Below are 18,687 nucleotides of genomic sequence, written 5' to 3'. Positions count from 1 at the left end.
CTATTTGAATCTTTATGATTCTTTGAACTGTTATAAAACATTGATGCCTCAGTGTTAGAATGATCATTCCTCTTGAGAAACAAATGGAAGATATAAAGGTTACAAATGAATCATAAATCACTCTGGAGTGAACAAGTGCTTCAGCTGTTTTGTGCAAATACTCACACATACTCGCAACACAGAAGAAAGGGTTAAATTTGCTTTTTATTTATAAAAAGGCCACTGCCCAAAGTACTTTGTTTTTAAATAGGCATGTTTAACAAACTGCATTAATCTGTGTACATAAAGCCTATCAGCCAAATATACACCACAGGACCTTGTTTGGCCAAAGAGAGGACACTGAAGTTTTTTTAGTGCTTGACTTCTGAGAGAGGAAGATGATTTGATCATGAAAAAAATTACATATTCCTTTTTCATTTCAGCAATTATTGTGATAATGACAACGATGCAAACTAAGATAAAAAGAAAAATATTTCTGCCACAATTTTTGTGTTTGCAAAGTCTGCAAAATATCGGAAACATTACGTGCCTTTAGAGCACCTCTCGCACAAATCTGTTAAATATTTGCACTCTAAAAATTCAGTCTAATGCATTTATCTCCACCTTATATTCAGTGCAAATATATATCTCAGATTAAGATTACAAAGCTTGATGGTACAGCATATCCACAGAATTCACAAGAAAATACATTTACTCCTAATTCTTTTGAGTGTCATGTATAAATAGTCCAGTATCTATAAACAGTCTACAATAGTCCATTAATGATATACAAGTCCATATCAAGAGTCCTACACACAGAACGTCTACCCACAGTGCTGCAGACTTTAATAGTTTGGAAAAGACAAAAATACCCTTCTTTAGCAGGTGATTCTTTCATTTCCTTACACATCTTCCTCCTCAGGCCGCCTACTGGTTTCGAGAAGGATCAGAAAAAAGGAAAAGGACCAGTCAAAATACTGGAAAAATCCAAACCGTTGGAGCTTTGACACTCATTTAGAAACCAAAATGACAAACACGTGAAGTGAGTTTCACATTTAGAGTGCAACAAAAGCAACAGAAAAACAGTGAAATCACATGACAATAAATAAAAAAGAGCAGCATATTAACTGTAAACTGGGACATGTTTATGCCACTGTGTTTATATCCTGGGTTATGTTTACAAGAATTCACCTCACAGGCATTAGCATTCATGTTTTTGGCTCCTGCAAGCTCAACCCCAAATGTAAATAAATAAAAAACAAAAATAAAATAATCAAAAATGAAATACTTGTATATAACTAAGGCATGTGACGAATACTGAAGTTGATTATGTACAATATGTCTGAGCCCATTTCATGTGATCGTTTCTAGCAGACCAGGAAGGCACAATTTACACATACATAATTTTTTTATTTATTTCTACATTGGGAAAAAAAGAAAAGTAAACTGTACAGTTTTAGCACAAAAAAAAAGAACAAATTTGTCTTCCACAGTAGCGGTGTAATTCTCTCAGCTTCGTCAACACTGATTAAGCAGAAACAACACAAGTTGGTGGTGAGCTCTTGCCAAGACTCCAAACACTGTGAATCTCTTGCTGCTAAGGGGTTAAGTTTTGTGACATTTTTGAGTCAGATACTTCTCCAGGACTCCAGAACGCTGTTATGAATTTGACAGTTCCAGATCTCTGTTTGAAACGTCGGTTTCTGGAAGGTCATTTGAACTGCGAGGGCCCTTGAAAGCCTTCTACGCAAATCCTGGAATGCAAATCGACTGAAAATTCGAAAACATTTAACAGAGCTCAATGAAATCACAAGGAAACCCCTCAGGTTTGCACGATTTAATGCCATAATCAGCTTGACTCGACAAGTCGAATGATTACTGTACACGCTCGAATGAGAGAATCAGCATGTGTAGAGATGAAGTAAAGGGACTTAATGTATGTCTAGAACAGTCACAGGTGAATCATTCTCTGCGCCTTCAGATTGGTAAGCAAGGCTTGTTCTTTAGTAAGAACGGTTAAGCCACTGTAAAACAGAAAGAAAAGAAAGAAACAAAACCGAAAAACAGGAATCTGAACTTCCCAAGAGTGCATCAACAAATGCAAAATTCAATACCATCATTTGTCACATTTTAAAGGCAATAGAGTCTTTCTCACTTTGTTTGGTTGGGGTTCTAAAAAAAAGCTGAAGAGATATGTGGTAGCTTGGAGTGTATAAAGGGGTGTGTAGGCGTGTAGAGATGTGCTGAAGTGCCGCTGTTACCTGCGACCAGTTTCCACATGTCTGATCAGGTGAATGTTGAAGGGGCTGTCTGCGAGCTCAGGGTGTTGTTCAACAGGCAGAGCGTAGAACCCATCATACCCTGAGACATGGCCCTCTGCAATAAGCTCATCCTTTTCTTTATCAGTCCATGACAAACTTCCACCCTCCCCCTCCAGAACCCTTTTCTGCTCCCGTAGCCATGCCCCTTGCACAGCTCGTATTCGTGCCGCCTCCAGCACACGTGTGCGTTCTTCCTCCGGCGATGCTCCGTAGCGAATGTTAAAGCTAAGCGCCCCCTGCTGGAGCACAATGTCAGCGAATCGCCGCATTTCCCCTTCAACCATAGCACTTATCTGGGACACAGAGACGTTTACGCCGTTCTCCAACACTCTGACACCGCCTCCAGCACCGCCCCCGGCCACTCCCAGATCTGCCTCAAGTGGGCCGGCCTTGGTGAAATAGTGTGTATCACGCCCTTCCACCGTGAAATGGAGGCCACGCAGGTATAAAGCACCATTCAGCACAGACGCCACACGACGGCTGTCCTCGCTTGCCACGCCGATTATCTCAGTCGCCACCACGCCATCACGGACAGCAAATTTCACACCTTTGCCGAAAATGGAAGAAATGGCAGAGAAAATTGGCCTGCGACCCTGGCGACCTCCAATTTTCCCATTGGCTGGCGTCATGGGGAGGCGATCCAATGAAATAAAGTTTTTCAAGTGCTTCTGAAGGTCACACTGGATGCCGAGTACAATCTGAGGTGAGATGTTATGAAATAGTTATCATAAGTCTTGTTTGATTGGTGCACAAAATTAACTGTTAAAGGAATAGTTTACCAAAAAATTAACCCACATGGCCGGATTGAGTCTGTAAGTTGGATTGGACATAGCTGCCACTTTCATGAATGTGTCAAGGAGATATCTATCATATGACTTGCATAATACTTTTAAGATTCTTTTATGGTGCTTTTTGGTCATATTGGAATTTAGCCCCAATCCTGATTCATTTTCATGATCACTTTTGTGTTCATAAGAAAAAAAAGGTCATTCCAACATTATTAACATTATTGTTCCAAAACTTGACAAATGATGATGACACAAGAAAAAGTTAATAAAAAGAAAAGCACCTTTTTTTTAGGTAAACTATTAAAGGGGTGGTAAAACACGATTTCACTTTACGTTAGTGTGTAATGTTGCTGTTTGAGCATAAACAACATCTGCAAAGTTACAGCGCTCAAAGTTCAAAGCAAACGGAGATATTTGCTTTTAAAGAAATCAATTTCTAAGGACAACAGCAAACTGCCGTTTTGGACTACACGACATTCCTCTAGGGTTGCTGATGTTAGCAAACCCCAATAAACCCCTCCTCCGAGAATACGAAATAAGGGGGGCGAGGCCATTTTATATTGCGTTGGAGAAGAGTTATTGTGGTATAGGAGTGTTGTTGCCGCCACAATGTCGTCGAAACGATGTTATTTTCATCAGTCCCCGGATTGCAGGTCCACTTTGTTCAGCCTTCCTAGGGTTGCGGGAGTTAGGGATCAATGGTTAATTATTACCCAAATCTTGCTCTCTGTGCTGCTCATTTTACGGAGGAAAGCTTCTACAATCTTGGCGAGTTCAATGCAGGATTCACAACGGCTTGTGCTGAAAGATGGAGCAGTTCCAACTTTAAGAACAGAAGCTGTTGTCTACGGGCCACAATCTGTAAGTATGATTTATTTTTCGTCGATGTGTTTTCCTGTTAATTGTACATTGTAGCAAGGAGGTAAACAAATGACAACGCTGTTTGGCTCTGCAAACCAGCTGGTTAAATGCACATTCATACTTATCCGTTATCCGACAAACACCTAACGTTACAAACTTTTTTTAAATCTCAACAGCGAACTTGGAATTAGAATAAATTATTCTTTGATTAGAGCTTTTATGTATTGTTTATCGCTTGTTTATCTACAGGCATGCTAAACATGGTTCTGTGTTTGATTTGGCTAACTTACTGTAGTAAATCCAATGTTTAGTGTTCGTTTTGGGTTAATAGTTCTGTTGACAGATATTTGGCTACAATAGTTCTAAAAAAAAATACAAAAGTAACGGTGCCATACAGTCAGTAACGATCACTATAGATCCGCAGTCTTTACTGAAAAAAAATTCCTTTGAGGACTGTAGTATAATTTGTTAGAACGGTTATATGAAATTCTTGTTTATTGAGCTTATTTTTTTGTAATACTATAATAATTAGTACAATTAAATAACAGCGCATCTAAAAGGTAATGAGACAACAAAAAACAAACCTTTCTGAAACTTTGTTTAACAGCCGTTCTTGAACAGGTTCTGCTCGATCATCTATAAACGCCATCGTTTATAATACACCAAAGCACAAACTGGCTACTGGCAAAGGTACGGGGCGTGACGTTTCCGGAAAACGTGCACTAGTCGGTTAGCGAATCACAACACAGTGGGCCAGCTAACCAATCTGAGCCCATTGCGTAGTTTTGAGGGACTGGCTTCATAGAACCCGGAAACCATCAGACTGTTTTTACAAGGAGTTGTTTGTTTTAAAAACAAAGCATGAACACGTTACAGTACACAATCAAGCCTTTGAAAATTTTTTTTTACCACCCCTTTAATTTAAGACTAGACTAAATAGACTAATTATGTTGGCGATGAATGCTGTGCTATTGGAAACCTCAAATTACCTTGCTGGTGTCCCAGGTTTGTGTGCGGATCTGTGTGGCCATCATCTCATATGTTTGCTCTGTGTTCTCCACCTTTGGTTTGGGGAACCCTGGAACCACATTATGAAGCTGGAACCCAAAGAGCTGCAGCCAGCTACTGATATCTGTACAGAAACAGATGCAAAACACTGTAAAGACGTTTAAGATTTTTGTTTAGCTTTTATAAAGAATGCCTTACAGTTTTAGAACTTGCAACACAAATTCTGTTGTTAAAAGACTACATAAGGAACTGTTCTGCTCATGTGAATGCAATATTACAGAAAATACTGAGCTACGTAAAAGACAAGTCAGCTACAAAAAATGTAATGCAGTGTGAATACGACCCTAGCCGTACCCACCATGGAGGTGTATAATAAAAGTCACGAAATAATTGCCTAATAATAACTGTTCTTTGGTGTTGCAAATATACTGTACAACGCCAAGATAACCGACTTTCTCATCTGAGCTGAACAGTGCTCTAAAAGTGAAACTGAGACGTACAATCCAATAAAAAAGCAGGCATTACCATTACTTTTTAAAAAGGCGAGCTTGAATTCCAGCAGAACACTTCACTTTTAATGGTCAAAAGTGAGATGTAAGATGAAAGTAGATAGCTAAACTGTGAAGAGATAGAAATGTTAAACGACCGACAGTACTATCCAGGACTGTAAACAACTTAGCCGGAGTCATTTTCAGCATGTTAGGCATAATGTGTGCAAATTGTGAATAATTTTTTCTAGCATTTTAACTTCTCTTAAACTTTCAGTTTAGCCTTTCAGTAAATCCACTTATCCTCAAAACTACATAAAAATGTAGACAAGGTAACCATGGTAAAATTTGTGGCTTTGACAAGCGCGTAGGTTGTGGATAGGACAGTCATTTAGCCTATTGTAATTAAAAAATAATTAGCAATTTTATCTTTATTCATCACCTTCTTCCTTTAATTTTCTCTTTTTGGCAAGAAATCTGCAAGTATTTGCATCCTTTGTATTACTGTGCGTTCACATCGCCACCGGCAATAGCATCAAAGTGGCCGGAAGTCATTAATTTTCAATGTGGTTCGACGGCAACCAATCGGAATGTAGAAGTCCTCCACTTGAGAGGATACCAGAGAGCGCAGTCCTGTAAACTTTGGTTCCGACCACATTAGTTCCCAAGCAAAATGGAGGAGAGGTTGATCATGTAAATTTGAAAAGAAGGTGGGCAACACTATTTATAGGCAACGCTTGTTTTTCAGCGGGAATGCAAATTAGACTAGCACTTAACCATGAACACAAAAGCCACACCAAACAAATGGCTTTTGATTGGTTTATTGGATCATTTTCTTACTTTCACATTTAAAAGATTCCATGAGGTTAACTTGCACCTTACTTGTGGGCAGTCGGCACAAATAACATGATCAACATGCTTTGCGGCCCCTTTAAAGGATTAGTTCACCTCAAAATGAACATTTCCTAATAATGTCTATATATATATATATATATATATATATACTTTTAAACTACAATTGTTCGGATTGAGCTGATCTGCAACGCGCCGGGAACTACGTCATCACGTTGAAACGTCAGGCTTGATGTCTCAGACGTCGGCGGAAGTACCGCCCCACTCAACCGGGCGAAGGAGGATAGTTTAAATTGTATTGGTCGCTTTGTAAACAGTAGGGTGGTACTTCCGCTGGCGCCGGCAACATCGAGCCTGACCTTTCAACGTGATGACGTAGTTCCCGGCGCGTTGCAGATCAGCTCAATCCGATGTTAGATCAGCTCAAAAAATGTAAAAAATATAAATAAAAGTATTTATAAATACTTACATAATTGTATTTATGTTTTCAACGATACCTACAAATATAGTGATAATACTAAGTTTATTAAAATTTTTATGACAAAGACTTTTGTCTCCAAATTGTGATTTCTCTAATGTCATTCCTGGATAACAGAAATAAATTACCATTTTGGACCATAATGCATTTTGGTATGTCAAGTGACATAATATTGTATCAAAAAGAAGACCCTGAAGGAGCACAAGAACATGTGCAAATGTGAGTAAGCTTCTTTTAAAATGTTGATATTTTGACCTTTTCGGTCACTGGTGCACTTTGCAACAATAAACTGTGTCCTTTTGGATAACACTAAAAAACATTTATAATGTTTTTATATTAAAAAACGATCTATTTGATCTAAAAGATTACCTTATAGCGATGATAGCTAAGTTGTAGTTTTCCATGGTGGTTAAGTTAGTGCCTGATTATAAAGAAAAAATATTTGTTTTGTCATTCCTGGATAACAACATGACATTTTTGGATAACAAAAAACCTCTGTTAGCCAGGACATGTCATCCGTTATCCAGAATGACATAAGCAATAACAATCTAGTTTTTAATTAACATTTGTAAACTTTTAGGCATAATTATTTTAGTTATATTATTAACATTAACATTATTTACATAATTGTATGCTTTTTTGCCATATTTTTGCTGTCATTCATCTTGATTTCATATGATTCAATGAGTCACATTAAATTTTCATTGAATTGAATTTTGTAATGTTAATAATAATGTAATCACGAATGATGTGTTCATATTACTAGTCCATAACTAGTAACTAGTCCTCACTTTAGATGAGCTCACAAAATAGTTAACTGACCAGTCCTAAATGCTTTATAACAACTTACATTAACCCTGAATTACAGTAGAAATACATGTAAATAAAGCATTTACTAACACACTAACTATTACTATGTCTAAATAATCATATGTATGAATGTACATTTTAATAGTTTATTAATCATTTACATACACTTTCTAAGTGATCTTATGAACCACTAACTGACATTTAGTGACAGTTCCTACATAACTGATTTGTAAATAATGCAATACTTCATTTAGAAATGATAAATTGATAAATAATAAAGTATGAAAATACATTTATTAAACATAAATAAAGAATAAAGCATTTCTAGCTGTATTTATAAAATATGTTAATGTTTTATCACAAAATGTGTGAAATGCTGTTGCATTTAAGTGTTCGCTGAATGAATCAATTTACATAAAAAAAATGTTGATTGACACGTTTTTAACGATTTAAATTTTTTTTTAAGTGTTTATTACTTTGTTTCAAGTTTGAGTGTTGGGAAGAAAAATGATACCGAGGATGGTTTTCATGGTAATCCTGAAAAATATTGCAGAATGTCGTCTAACAGTATGTCATTCCGGCTAACAATGACACAGGAAATTAATTTAACCCGTTTTGGTGTGTTAGATTACACAATTCAGTTTTGTTGAGTTAAGGATAAAACAAGTCTTATTTACTTTATTGGAAAACATTTTTAAACTTTTCCCAACTTTTTTTTAAATTTGGTTCTGAATTTTGAGTTATCAGCAGCCAAAAATGAGCCCATGTCTATATGAAATCCCAAATTGATTATATTAATTATTATTAAAATGTAGTTTTCCGAGCACTAAATGTTTGTTGAGCTCCAGTTATGGATATCAGTACATTTGTATATGCCAACAATGGTAGCAATGTAATTAATTTAAAAATTCATTACGTTACCCAGGAATGACATTTTCATGGGAAAAAGATCTGATTCACCAAAAAAATGGTTAATTACATTCTTGAAATGTGTACATGTGATTGCATTACATACACAACACTCTAATAAGTATAGAAAGTCCTAAAATTGGAATTTTTTTCCAGTTTTATTTTTTTTCCACATTTTAAATCCTTATCCGTCATTCACCCATATATATATATATATATTTTTTTAAATGACCTATCGTTTCGCGAAATAAGACCCTCCTCCTCAGCTGCGATTGTGCACAGTCAGTTGAAGCACTTCAAAGACCTTTGAAACTGCATTGATTTCGACTTCAAAATGCTGGTTGTCCTTGAAGTCCATTATTTGAAGAAAAATACAGAAATGTTTTCCTCAAAATACTTAATTTCTCTTCCACTGAGGAAAGAAAGACATGGATATCTTGGATGGCATTGGGGTGAGTAATTTATTAGGAATTTTTCATTTTGAGGTGAACTAATCCTTTAAATAAAGTTTAAAAAAGACCAAGCATATCTGACATAGATGGACTATGTCATAGCGTCAGGACGTCCACGAATCTTTCCACGGCCTTGGTGACAGGGCAGCCAGAGCAAATTTTGACACTCTCATTGGCGTTGGTGTAAGCGCACAGTATATATGCCCATGGCTGGTCAGTGCTCAAAATTTAAAGTGAGAGTTCTATTTCTAAAATCCTGTGTACGGCCATGAATGTGACAAAAACATTTAGCATGAGTCAGAAATTCCCCAGGATTCAGTGAGACATTCATGTAGGGCTGCAACTAACGATTATTTTAATAATCGATTAATCTGCCGATTATTTTTCGATTAATCGATTAATCGGATAAAAAAAACAGAAGGAAAAAAAGCATTCATTTCCAACCCTTTAAAAACAGAAGGAAAAAAAGCATTAATTTCCAACCCTTTATTCAAAAACAGAACTGACAGTGCAAATTCACAGTGCAAAAGATCTTCAGAAAGTGCACAAACAGGTCACTCCTTGAACATCCCTGAGCTGTTAAAGTAATAATAATAATAAAAAATGGACTAACACAAAAACATACACATGTATGCTTTACATCTGGCAAATATATAGGCTTTTTTAAAATAGTTAACAAAAAGATGTATATTTTTGTTAAAAGGGACCTGAGCTGTTAGAACAATAAATAATTTGATTTTAAAATGATTTGTTTGAACGTCAGAACTTGTTCTCTACACTACACTCACAGACGCACACACTCACAAAGTCTAACACTCACAGACGCACACACTCACAAAGTCTCACACTCACAGACGCACACACTCACAGACGCACACATTCACAAACATATAGTGAAGTTTCTCGGAGTCATCTAGAATGAAAACTTCAGTGCTGCAAATTGTGGGAAAAATATTCCTCTTGTAGTGGTACTTGGGACAGACAAGAAAGTGTTTTCATCTTCTGTTTATCTGATTGAAATCACAGTCTGCTAATTCAGTGGTAAAAATTTAATTGGTTTTATTTATTGTTGTCCATTTATCGAACTTCCATGCCTCTTCATATATTACAAGAACAGCCTTTTTCCACCTTAGAAACATTGCTAAGCTACGTAACATGCTATCTGTTTCTGATGCAGAAAAGTTAGTTCATGCATTCATGACCTCGAGACTAGATTACTGTAATGCTTTATTAGCTGGTTGTCCTGCATCCTCAATAAACAAGCTACAGTTAGTGCAAAATGCAGCCGCTAGAGTTCTTACTAGATCAAGAAAATATGATCATATAAGACCTATTTTATCATCTCTACACTGGTTACCTATTAAGTTACGTATCAATTACAAAGTATTCCTACTGACCTATAAAGCCCTAAATGGTTTAGCTCCTGTGTATTTAATGGACCTTCTATCGCCATACAATCCATCGCGTTCTTTAAGATCACTAAATTCGAGGCTTCTGGTCATTCCTAGGATATCTAAGTCCACTAAAGGAGGGAGGGCGTTCTCACATTTAGCTCCTAAACTCTGGAATAGCCTTCCTGATATTGTTCGAGACTCAGACTCGCTGTCCCAGTTTAAAACTAGATTAAAGACGCATCTCTTTAACCAAGCATTCACTTAATGCTTAACCTTTAATACTACTGCTGAATCAGTTCGAATGCATTAACATTATGAACATCAGCTATGCTAATTATTTCCCATCTGCCTTTTTGCTGTTATCTCGGGACGCTAGTCCCGAGGTAAATAGCGTTCGTCAGCTCCAGTTTGTATCCAGCCTCTCACCGAGACTTCAGATGCCCCAACGCCTGTGAAGAGACGACTCGACGCCTGTGAAGAGACGACTCAAAGCCGGCGGGATGTTATGCCATAAATTACTACTTGATTAACTAACCGTATTTTTCTATGTACATTTCCGAAATGCACTTTCTGTAAAGCTGCTTTGAGACAATGTGTATTGTGAAAAGCGCTATACAAATAAATTTGAATTGAATTGAATTGAATTAATAATTACATTCCTATGTACCAATTTACTAATGCTCGGACACACTCGGTCTCTCTCGCGCGCAGACACACTCGGTATCTTTTGCACACTGTTGCTCGCGCGCTGACACACTTGGTCTCTCTCGCGCGCAAACACACTCGGTCTCTCTCGCGCGCAGACACACTCGGTATCTTTTGCACACTGTCGCTCGCGCGCTGACACACTCGGTCTCTCTCGCGCGCAGACACACTCGGTATCTTTCGCACACTGTCGCTCGCGCGCTGACTTACCCGGTCTCTCTCGCGCGCAGCATCCAGTCCAGCGCCTCATAGCTCTGCTCCGCGCTGAACACATGTTTTTTTATACTCAAACATCTCCGCGACTTATTGATAGTCGCGCGACACAATGAATCGATAATGAAATTCGTTGCCAACTATTTTAATAATCGATTTTAATCGATTTAATCGATTCGCTGTTGCAGCCCTACATTCATGTGATCGATGTATTGAACACATTTACACACTAAACAAACATTTTTGTTTTGCACAGCCCTTTTGCAATCACTGAAACAGTAGAGCCTCTCTAAAATGGAGTTGACCCTGGGGTTATGAAGACCTTGTTCTAATGCCAAACTAGCCTTGAGCAAGACACTTGACCCTAGTTAGCTTGAGGGAGACTGTCCTAGTAATTAGTCTACAGCACGTTGCTTTGGCTATAACTAATGAATCTCAGCTTTGCCATGTGCTATTTCTCAGCTGTTCATCTCCCCTTAGGGAAATGTCACTGGCATAAAAGCACAATCACAGCTCAAAAAGCCAAACCAAAAGCATGACATTTATTTCCCTGCTTCTAATTTCTACACAAAGTACAAGTGAATCTGATCATATTGGACTTTCCAAGTTTAAGTAACTAGCCAGTTAGGGAAAATATTCTCTGATAATGACATTTCTGCTTTATCTAACTTTAGCAAGTACATTACAAAAATTAATTAGTCACAGAACTTTTTTCTTACCTGTTGTGAACTTGGTTACATCCTGTAAGTTTCCCAGAGGATAGTTGTTCCTAAATGAATACAAATTAAATGGCTTGGGATTCACACTCAGCTCTGCCCACAATTCGTGATTGGGCGTCGTCCATCTTCCAGCTACCACGTCATAGTCACGTCGACCGAGATGCACCAACCGTGTGAAAGAGTCATAGAGGCCACCCTGAAAGCCAAAGACGAGAGGAAAGGTGGGGTTGGAATCTCGGTAAACGTCTCCATACGGTGTGTACCGAATTTCCTTCACCACGTGGCCGCGGCTACTGAAAACTGCAAGAGGAGTTCCGGCATTGTCACATGCTATATAGAATTCCTCGCCACTGCTCATCTCCATGGCGATGAGGTGTCCTTGAAGGTCATAATAGAGGGAAGTGATCTCCGCACTACTGTGGTTGTACAGGTGCGTCACCCGTGTCGGTTCCATCAGATCAGCGTAGAAGAACTGCAGCTGTGCTCCATCACTACTACGGCTGGCCACTCTCCTCCCGAGCCCATCGTAACGGTACCACATCCTCTGTCCGCTGTCCCGATCGTAGGCACCCAAAAGCAGTCCATTCGAACCGTAATCAAAGAGAAGATTGCCACGGAGACGCAAGAACCCGTCCTCATCGGTGCGGTACTGGATCTCTCCAAGGCGTGTGATGCGGTCACGGAGATCATAGCGTAGCGGTGTCAAACGTGCACTGTTACCGTGACTCAGTAAGTTGATGTTTCCGTTTAGGTCGTAGCTGTAACGCCACTGTGGGCGGTCATTTATGGCGACTGTCTGCAACTGCCCATCTGCGTCATACTCGTACGCATAGCGTGTGATGTTGCTGTCCACACCGATGCGAATATCACAATTTATGACACGTCCCATGCTGTCGTACTGCAGTGTCATCCAGTAGGCGATGGATTTCAGAATCTCATACTGAACCTCGATTACTTGTCCAGTTGGGTTGAAGATTTTAGTGTGCTTCATGGCATGTGTGGTGATGACCTGGTTCAGGTCGTAGTTGATAACGCTGAACTTCCCGAACTGCTCGATTCGTCCCGACACGTCCACGTAGCGGTAGAGGTCAATCGGAAGTGGCGTTTCGTTGATCATAGCTTGCATGCTGGTGACTCTGAAGTTGTTGTAGCTGTAGTCGAAGCGAGCATTAACCAATCCTTCTTCGCTGAAACGATATATTTGTCTACTCACCAGAGGACCTGAATCCAAGAAATAGAGAGAAAAAGAGATGAGAAGTCAGCAGAGAGTCACAAAAAGGGTTAGGTAAAACAAGAGTCAGCTTCGCCACAGTGTGAGATTGGATGAACTCCCCCACTGTCAGACGACTGATTATGATTCAAAGCGCTTTTAGATCAGCCAAGCAGGAGGGGAGTGAAAGGGAAGTGACAAAAGGAAGATTAAATGTCAGCCTGTATGTTTATTGGTGCAAGAGTACAACCTGTTTACCTGTCCAACTGCTCACACATCTTACTTGTCTCTCTGTCTCACGGGATTATCACCTCACCTGTTTATTTGTGCAAAGATGCCATGGTGATACCTGTCTCTTTGCTAATTGAAGTAAGCATTTCACCTGGTTACTGGCTACAGCAAAACTTGATAAATGTATGGAAAATCATATTACCTGGCTTTCTTTAAATTACGGCTGATTGGTATGGTATGACAGTACACAAAATGTGATGGCAGAAATGCCGCTTATACTACGGTAGATATATTTGCATGGCTAATAGAGTATGGTATGTGTCTTTTTAAATATAATTAATTAGGAGTAATCAAAAAGGGCACCACATGGTTATTAAAAAAGGAACCATTTTATGGTGAATTTACAGCAAACATAATTAAAGCATGAATAGGAATTGGAATCATAAAGAATTTAACTCTTCAATGTTTATTTTAAGAAAGAAATATTTTGGGGAAAAATTGGGGATCAGATCATTTTAGGTCACACCGATCAGCACCTACTGTCAATGTGTCTGTCAGATTACATTGTTTTTGTGCTGCTCTTACCTGTCTGTCTGTAGCGGATGGTGCAAACGAATCCTTCATGCATCAGGTGGATGGTTTTAACAGCACCTGTTGCCTCGTCGTAGGTGAAGGTAATAAGTGTTGAATCATAGAGGATCTCAGCCAGCCGGGCCACTCGGCTGTATTTATAGATTACATGCCTGCCTGTGCCCAGGTACAGGCTCTGGAGCAGGCGCCCATCGTGGGTATAGTCTTGCGTGAAACAGGAGGTGGGTGAGTCGGGTGGGGTGTAGGTGTTTCGGTAGTAGCCCACAGAAAGAGAGGTCTGCAGGCTGTGTCTCACCATGCTGGGGAGGGTGACTGACAGCAGACAGTCTGTCTGATCGTACTCAAATGTATAGCGCCGCTGACTGTGTAACAACAGCTGGACAGACTGAGAAGGAGAAGAAACAGAAAGAAATAGAAGACAGAGAGACACTCATGAACCTCATGAACATGTTGCATTTCACCCCCCCAATAAAAAAAGAAAATAAACAAAATAAAATTTTAATTTGCTTAAAAAAATCCCAAATTCTTATATCCAGAAAGGATATACGTTTTTTCATTCCAATTATTCTCAATGGTTAATATTTTTCTGTGCATTAAAAATGTAATAAATTAAAAAAACAAATCTGTAAAAAAAGAATGAAAAAAATAAATAAAAATAAATACTTGTTAAATACTTTCTACAAATACATTTTACACATTTAAGGCTAGACACTACAGGTGAATAGGGTAATTTTTTTAAAGCAGATATCACCATGAAACTTTGCCAGTTGATTACTACATTTGTCACGATGTGGGTTTGTGTCCTGTCATGTTCTTTGGTTCCCTGTCTTGTTCATTCGTTTTCCCAGGTGTTTCTGATTTTCCCACGCCCCCTTGTTATCCTGTTAGCTCGTTTGTCCCTGATTATTTAAGCCCTGTGTTTCTGCCCTGTCTTTGTGAGTTGTTATATGTTCCAGGATTAACGTGAGTGTTGGTTTCCCAGTGTTAAGATTCTTGTTCCGCGTTCTGAGTTTCTGTTTGAGTTTATTTAAATAAAGCGTGTAAACTGCGTTTGGATCCAGCCTCCTATCTGCCTTCACCGCACCGCGTTACAGAACAACTCACCGCAAGATGGAACCAGCAGTTGCTCCAGCAGTCTCTCCCATAGTCGTCAGCAACCGGGCCCTGAGAGAATATCTCTCGGTAATGTTTCAAGTGAACCAGTCCGTCCAAAGCTATGCTAAGGACTTCCTCTCCATTTGCCATCTCGGAACGCTCGATGAAATCCAGCTCATAGGCCTGTTTCGGAACGGGCTGGATTACCGGATTGCTCGATGGATGCCGAGCAACATTACAGATTGGACTCTGGACCGGTACATTGCTGAGGCTTGCTTCGTGGACTGTTCCATAGCCACGTTCCCGTCCTATCCGGCCGAGCCAGCTCCTCACTGCAGTCTTACCAAACCCGCGACTCACGTATGCCCACTCGAGCCCGTATTCCGCACTGGTCCTGTTGGATTTGCCAATCCGGAGACCGCGGAGGTTCCGCCGGCCGAGCCAAGTGAGTCAAGTGCTGCCGAGTCAAGTGCCGCCGAGTCAAGCGCCGCCGAGTCAAGTGCCGCCGAGTCAAGTGAGTCAAGTGCCGCCGAGCCAAGTGAGTCAAATGCCGCCGAGCCAAGTGAGTCAAGTGCCGCCGAGCCAAGTGAGTCAAGTGCCACCGAGTTCCAAGTCAAGTGAGTCGAGTTCCAAGTCAAGTGAGTCGAGTTCCAAGTCAAGTGAGTCGAGTTCCAAGTCAAGTGAGTCGAGTTCCAAGTCAAGTGAGTCGAGTTCCAAGTCAAGTGAGTCGAGTTCCAAGTCAAGTGAGTCGAGTTCCAAGTCAAGTGAGTCAAGTGAGTCAAGGTCCAAGTCAAGTGAGTCAAGTTCCAAGTCAAGTGAATCCAGCCAAGTGAAAGTTTCAAGCCCAGTGAAGCGCCGTCGCAGGAGGAGGAGGACTCGTTTTGCTCGCCAGGCTCCGGAGGGCGTTCCCAGATGCCTCGCCCTGCCGGCCCCGCCTCTGCGCCTCGCCCTGCCGGCCCCGCCTCTGCGCCTCGCCCTGCCGGCCCCGCCTCTGCGCCTCGCCCTGCCTGCGCCCTTCAAGCTCCGGGAGGGCTTTCCTGAACCCGTGGATTTCCCCAAGTATTTTTTGGGGGGGGGGCAAGGGTCCGGTGAGGAGACCATGAGGGCTGCGCCGCCATGGTCGTCTGCAGGGGCTTCACCTCCATGGCCGCCATCACGTCCTGCTCCGCCCTGGCCTTCGCCTCGTCCTGCTCCGCCCTGGCCTTCGCCTCGTCCTGCTCCGCCCTGGCCTTCGGCCCAGTCTGGTCCGCCCACGCTCTGCGGCCCAGGCCCGCCTTGCCTAGGTCCAGGTCCCGTTTCCCTGCATGGGCCTGGCCCCCCATCCCTCGCCCAAGACCACCCTCCTGGACTTTTGTTTGTTTTATTGGGCTTCAGGAGCCGCCCTTAAGGGGGGGGGGGTTATGTCACGATGTGGGTTTGTGTCCTGTCATGTTCTTTGGTTCCCTGTCTTGTTCATTAGTTTTCCCAGGTGTTTCTGATTTTCCCACGCCCCCTTGTTATCCTGTTAGCTCGTTTGTCCCTGATTATTTAAGCCCTGTGTTTCTGCCCTGTCTTTGTGAGTTGTTATATGTTCCAGGATTAACGTGAGTGTTGGTTTCCCAGTGTTAAGATTCTTGTTCCGCGTTCTGAGTTTCTGTTTGAGTTTATTTAAATAAAGCGTGTAAACTGCGTTTGGATCCAGCCTCCTATCTGCCTTCACCGCACCGCGTTACAACATTAATATGAGAAAAAAAATTATTACAAGTTTTCTGTAATTTAATGTGTAAATATGCAAATGAGGCATTATATAATTAAATATGCGCTAATTTGCCTATATTTTAAAAAACGAAATCTGAGTATTGGATAAAGCCAGGTTCAAAATTATTTTTTCATTGTGTTCACATATTAGATGGGGAAAAAATTACAGAGGGATTTATGGATATCTACTTTTGTTATCCTGTAAATCTGAATATACTGCCAATAGCCCAAAAAAATGATTTTCGCCATGTTTTTTGGAATAAAATGTTATATAAATCAGGCTAGGAATAATATATTTACAAATCCCGCTGTAAATGTCTTCAAAATATAACTAGGTACTAGACTGGAAAGTTTGGTGTATAAAGGAGCTACTGAAGAAGAGATTTCGGACTTGGAGTATGAGAGAAGTCATTTCGAGAAAACGGGCTTTTAAGATTTAGCATCTAGGGCTGGGGCGGTATGGGTTTTTTCTAACCGCGGTTGAAAAGCAAGATTTTCCCGCGGTATGGCGGTAAACCGTTTTAAATAGCCAAATAGCCTTTCTTTAAATTAAATTTCATTTTGTATAAATTGTACCTTAATTTTAATCACTGTTTCATTAACTAATTGCCTGGAATTAAGAAATAAGAAGCAAATAGCAGACATATAATCGGACAGGAGGACGTGGAAGCGCAGGTGCGATCTCTTGCACGTGAACTGGAGCTCGTCTCATAAATGAACCGAAACTCGGCGTAGGCTGGGCCTAAATGTCTACTTTTAAACAAAATTCAAAACGAAATGATAACATTTTAGTCTACAGTAGCCTAGTCAGGTAAGGTCAGGTTTGCCGATGTGCGTTATAGGCTATTTACTTATTCATATTTATCCCTGGGCGCCGATCGGAGACAGAGTTCACTGCTGATATTCTGGGGATACAACATAGCCAATATACTAGGGACTTTAGCCTTTAAATATCTTTGCTGCATTGGATCAGTGTTCTTTCTAGAACAGCCAAGAGCTTTCTAGCCTCGCGACAGCAGCGCCTCGCATTGCTCAAAGACCTTAAAACAGTCAGCGCCGCGGATGCGGTTTCGAAAATTGATCAAAAAACGTTGGTGCGGGTGGATGGCGGACAGATGATGAGTTTTGTGATGCGGTTGCTGAGGAAATAATAATAGCCTATCCGCGCATCTCTAATACGAATGGAATGTTATTATGCGTCATGGAACATTACGCTCCTCAACTCGCGAAAGGTCGGATTTGCTCCATCTTTTGATGATAAGTTTTGTTTAGAAAACCTTGAATCCATGTAAGCCACAATATCATTAGACATAATCCATGTCATTATAATCAATGAATCCATGTCATTAGACACAACGTGCACACATGTGCAGGCCAAGGTTTTTTTTTCTTTTTTTTTTTTTTTCCGTTGATGACGGTGACGAGCTCAGACCCGCGGTTGGAGTCACGTGACCGCGGTATTGCAGTAACCGTCCCAGCCCTATTAGCATCAGCCAATGAGATTGCGTATTTAGAGTTAAATCCCCCCTTTTACTTTCACGATTGGTTGCTGATAAAAAGGAAATGACCATATTTGGATCCGGCAGTATTGTTCAGGAGAGAGAGAGCTTTCTAACGGTGTGTGTGATGACAGGGTGCAGAAAGCGATCGGGGAGCAGAGGGATGATTTATAACGACAACTTTTGATGAATTTATGAGAAATCTACACACGCAAACAGACAAAGTGTAGTAAAATAAAGACCTAAATGTGTATTTCAGACTTTTTATCAAGTCTGAAAGAAGACATATTATTGAAGACAAATATCCCAAAATCTCAAAATTGACCAGTGAAAAAAAAACAATGTTT

General features: G+C 40.4%; 1 protein-coding gene across 5 annotated transcripts in view; it reads right to left on the bottom strand.

Moving 5' to 3' along the window:
• Positions 1-186: 186 nt before the first annotated feature.
• tenm1 (teneurin transmembrane protein 1) overlaps positions 187-18,687 on the bottom strand; it is a 212,099-nt gene continuing 193,598 nt past the window's right edge. For all 5 annotated transcript variants that reach the window (XM_077241257.1, XM_077241256.1, XM_077241259.1 and 2 more), the window contains 4 exons: positions 14,004-14,394; positions 11,978-13,198; positions 4,939-5,081; positions 187-2,998 (listed from right to left, as the gene is read on the bottom strand). In XM_077241257.1, the coding sequence (XP_077097372.1) occupies positions 2,237-2,998; positions 4,939-5,081; positions 11,978-13,198; positions 14,004-14,394 (2,517 nt within the window). In that variant the 3' untranslated portion in view covers positions 187-2,236. The remainder of the gene's footprint in view (positions 2,999-4,938; positions 5,082-11,977; positions 13,199-14,003; positions 14,395-18,687) is intronic.

This window comes from Siphateles boraxobius, unplaced genomic scaffold (assembly GCF_051911475.1).
Source record: "Siphateles boraxobius isolate OS27281-9 unplaced genomic scaffold, OSU_SipBor_1 24, whole genome shotgun sequence".
In the NCBI taxonomy this organism is placed as follows: domain Eukaryota; kingdom Metazoa; phylum Chordata; class Actinopteri; order Cypriniformes; family Leuciscidae; genus Siphateles; species Siphateles boraxobius.
This window is presented reverse-complemented; position numbering and strand designations above follow the sequence as displayed.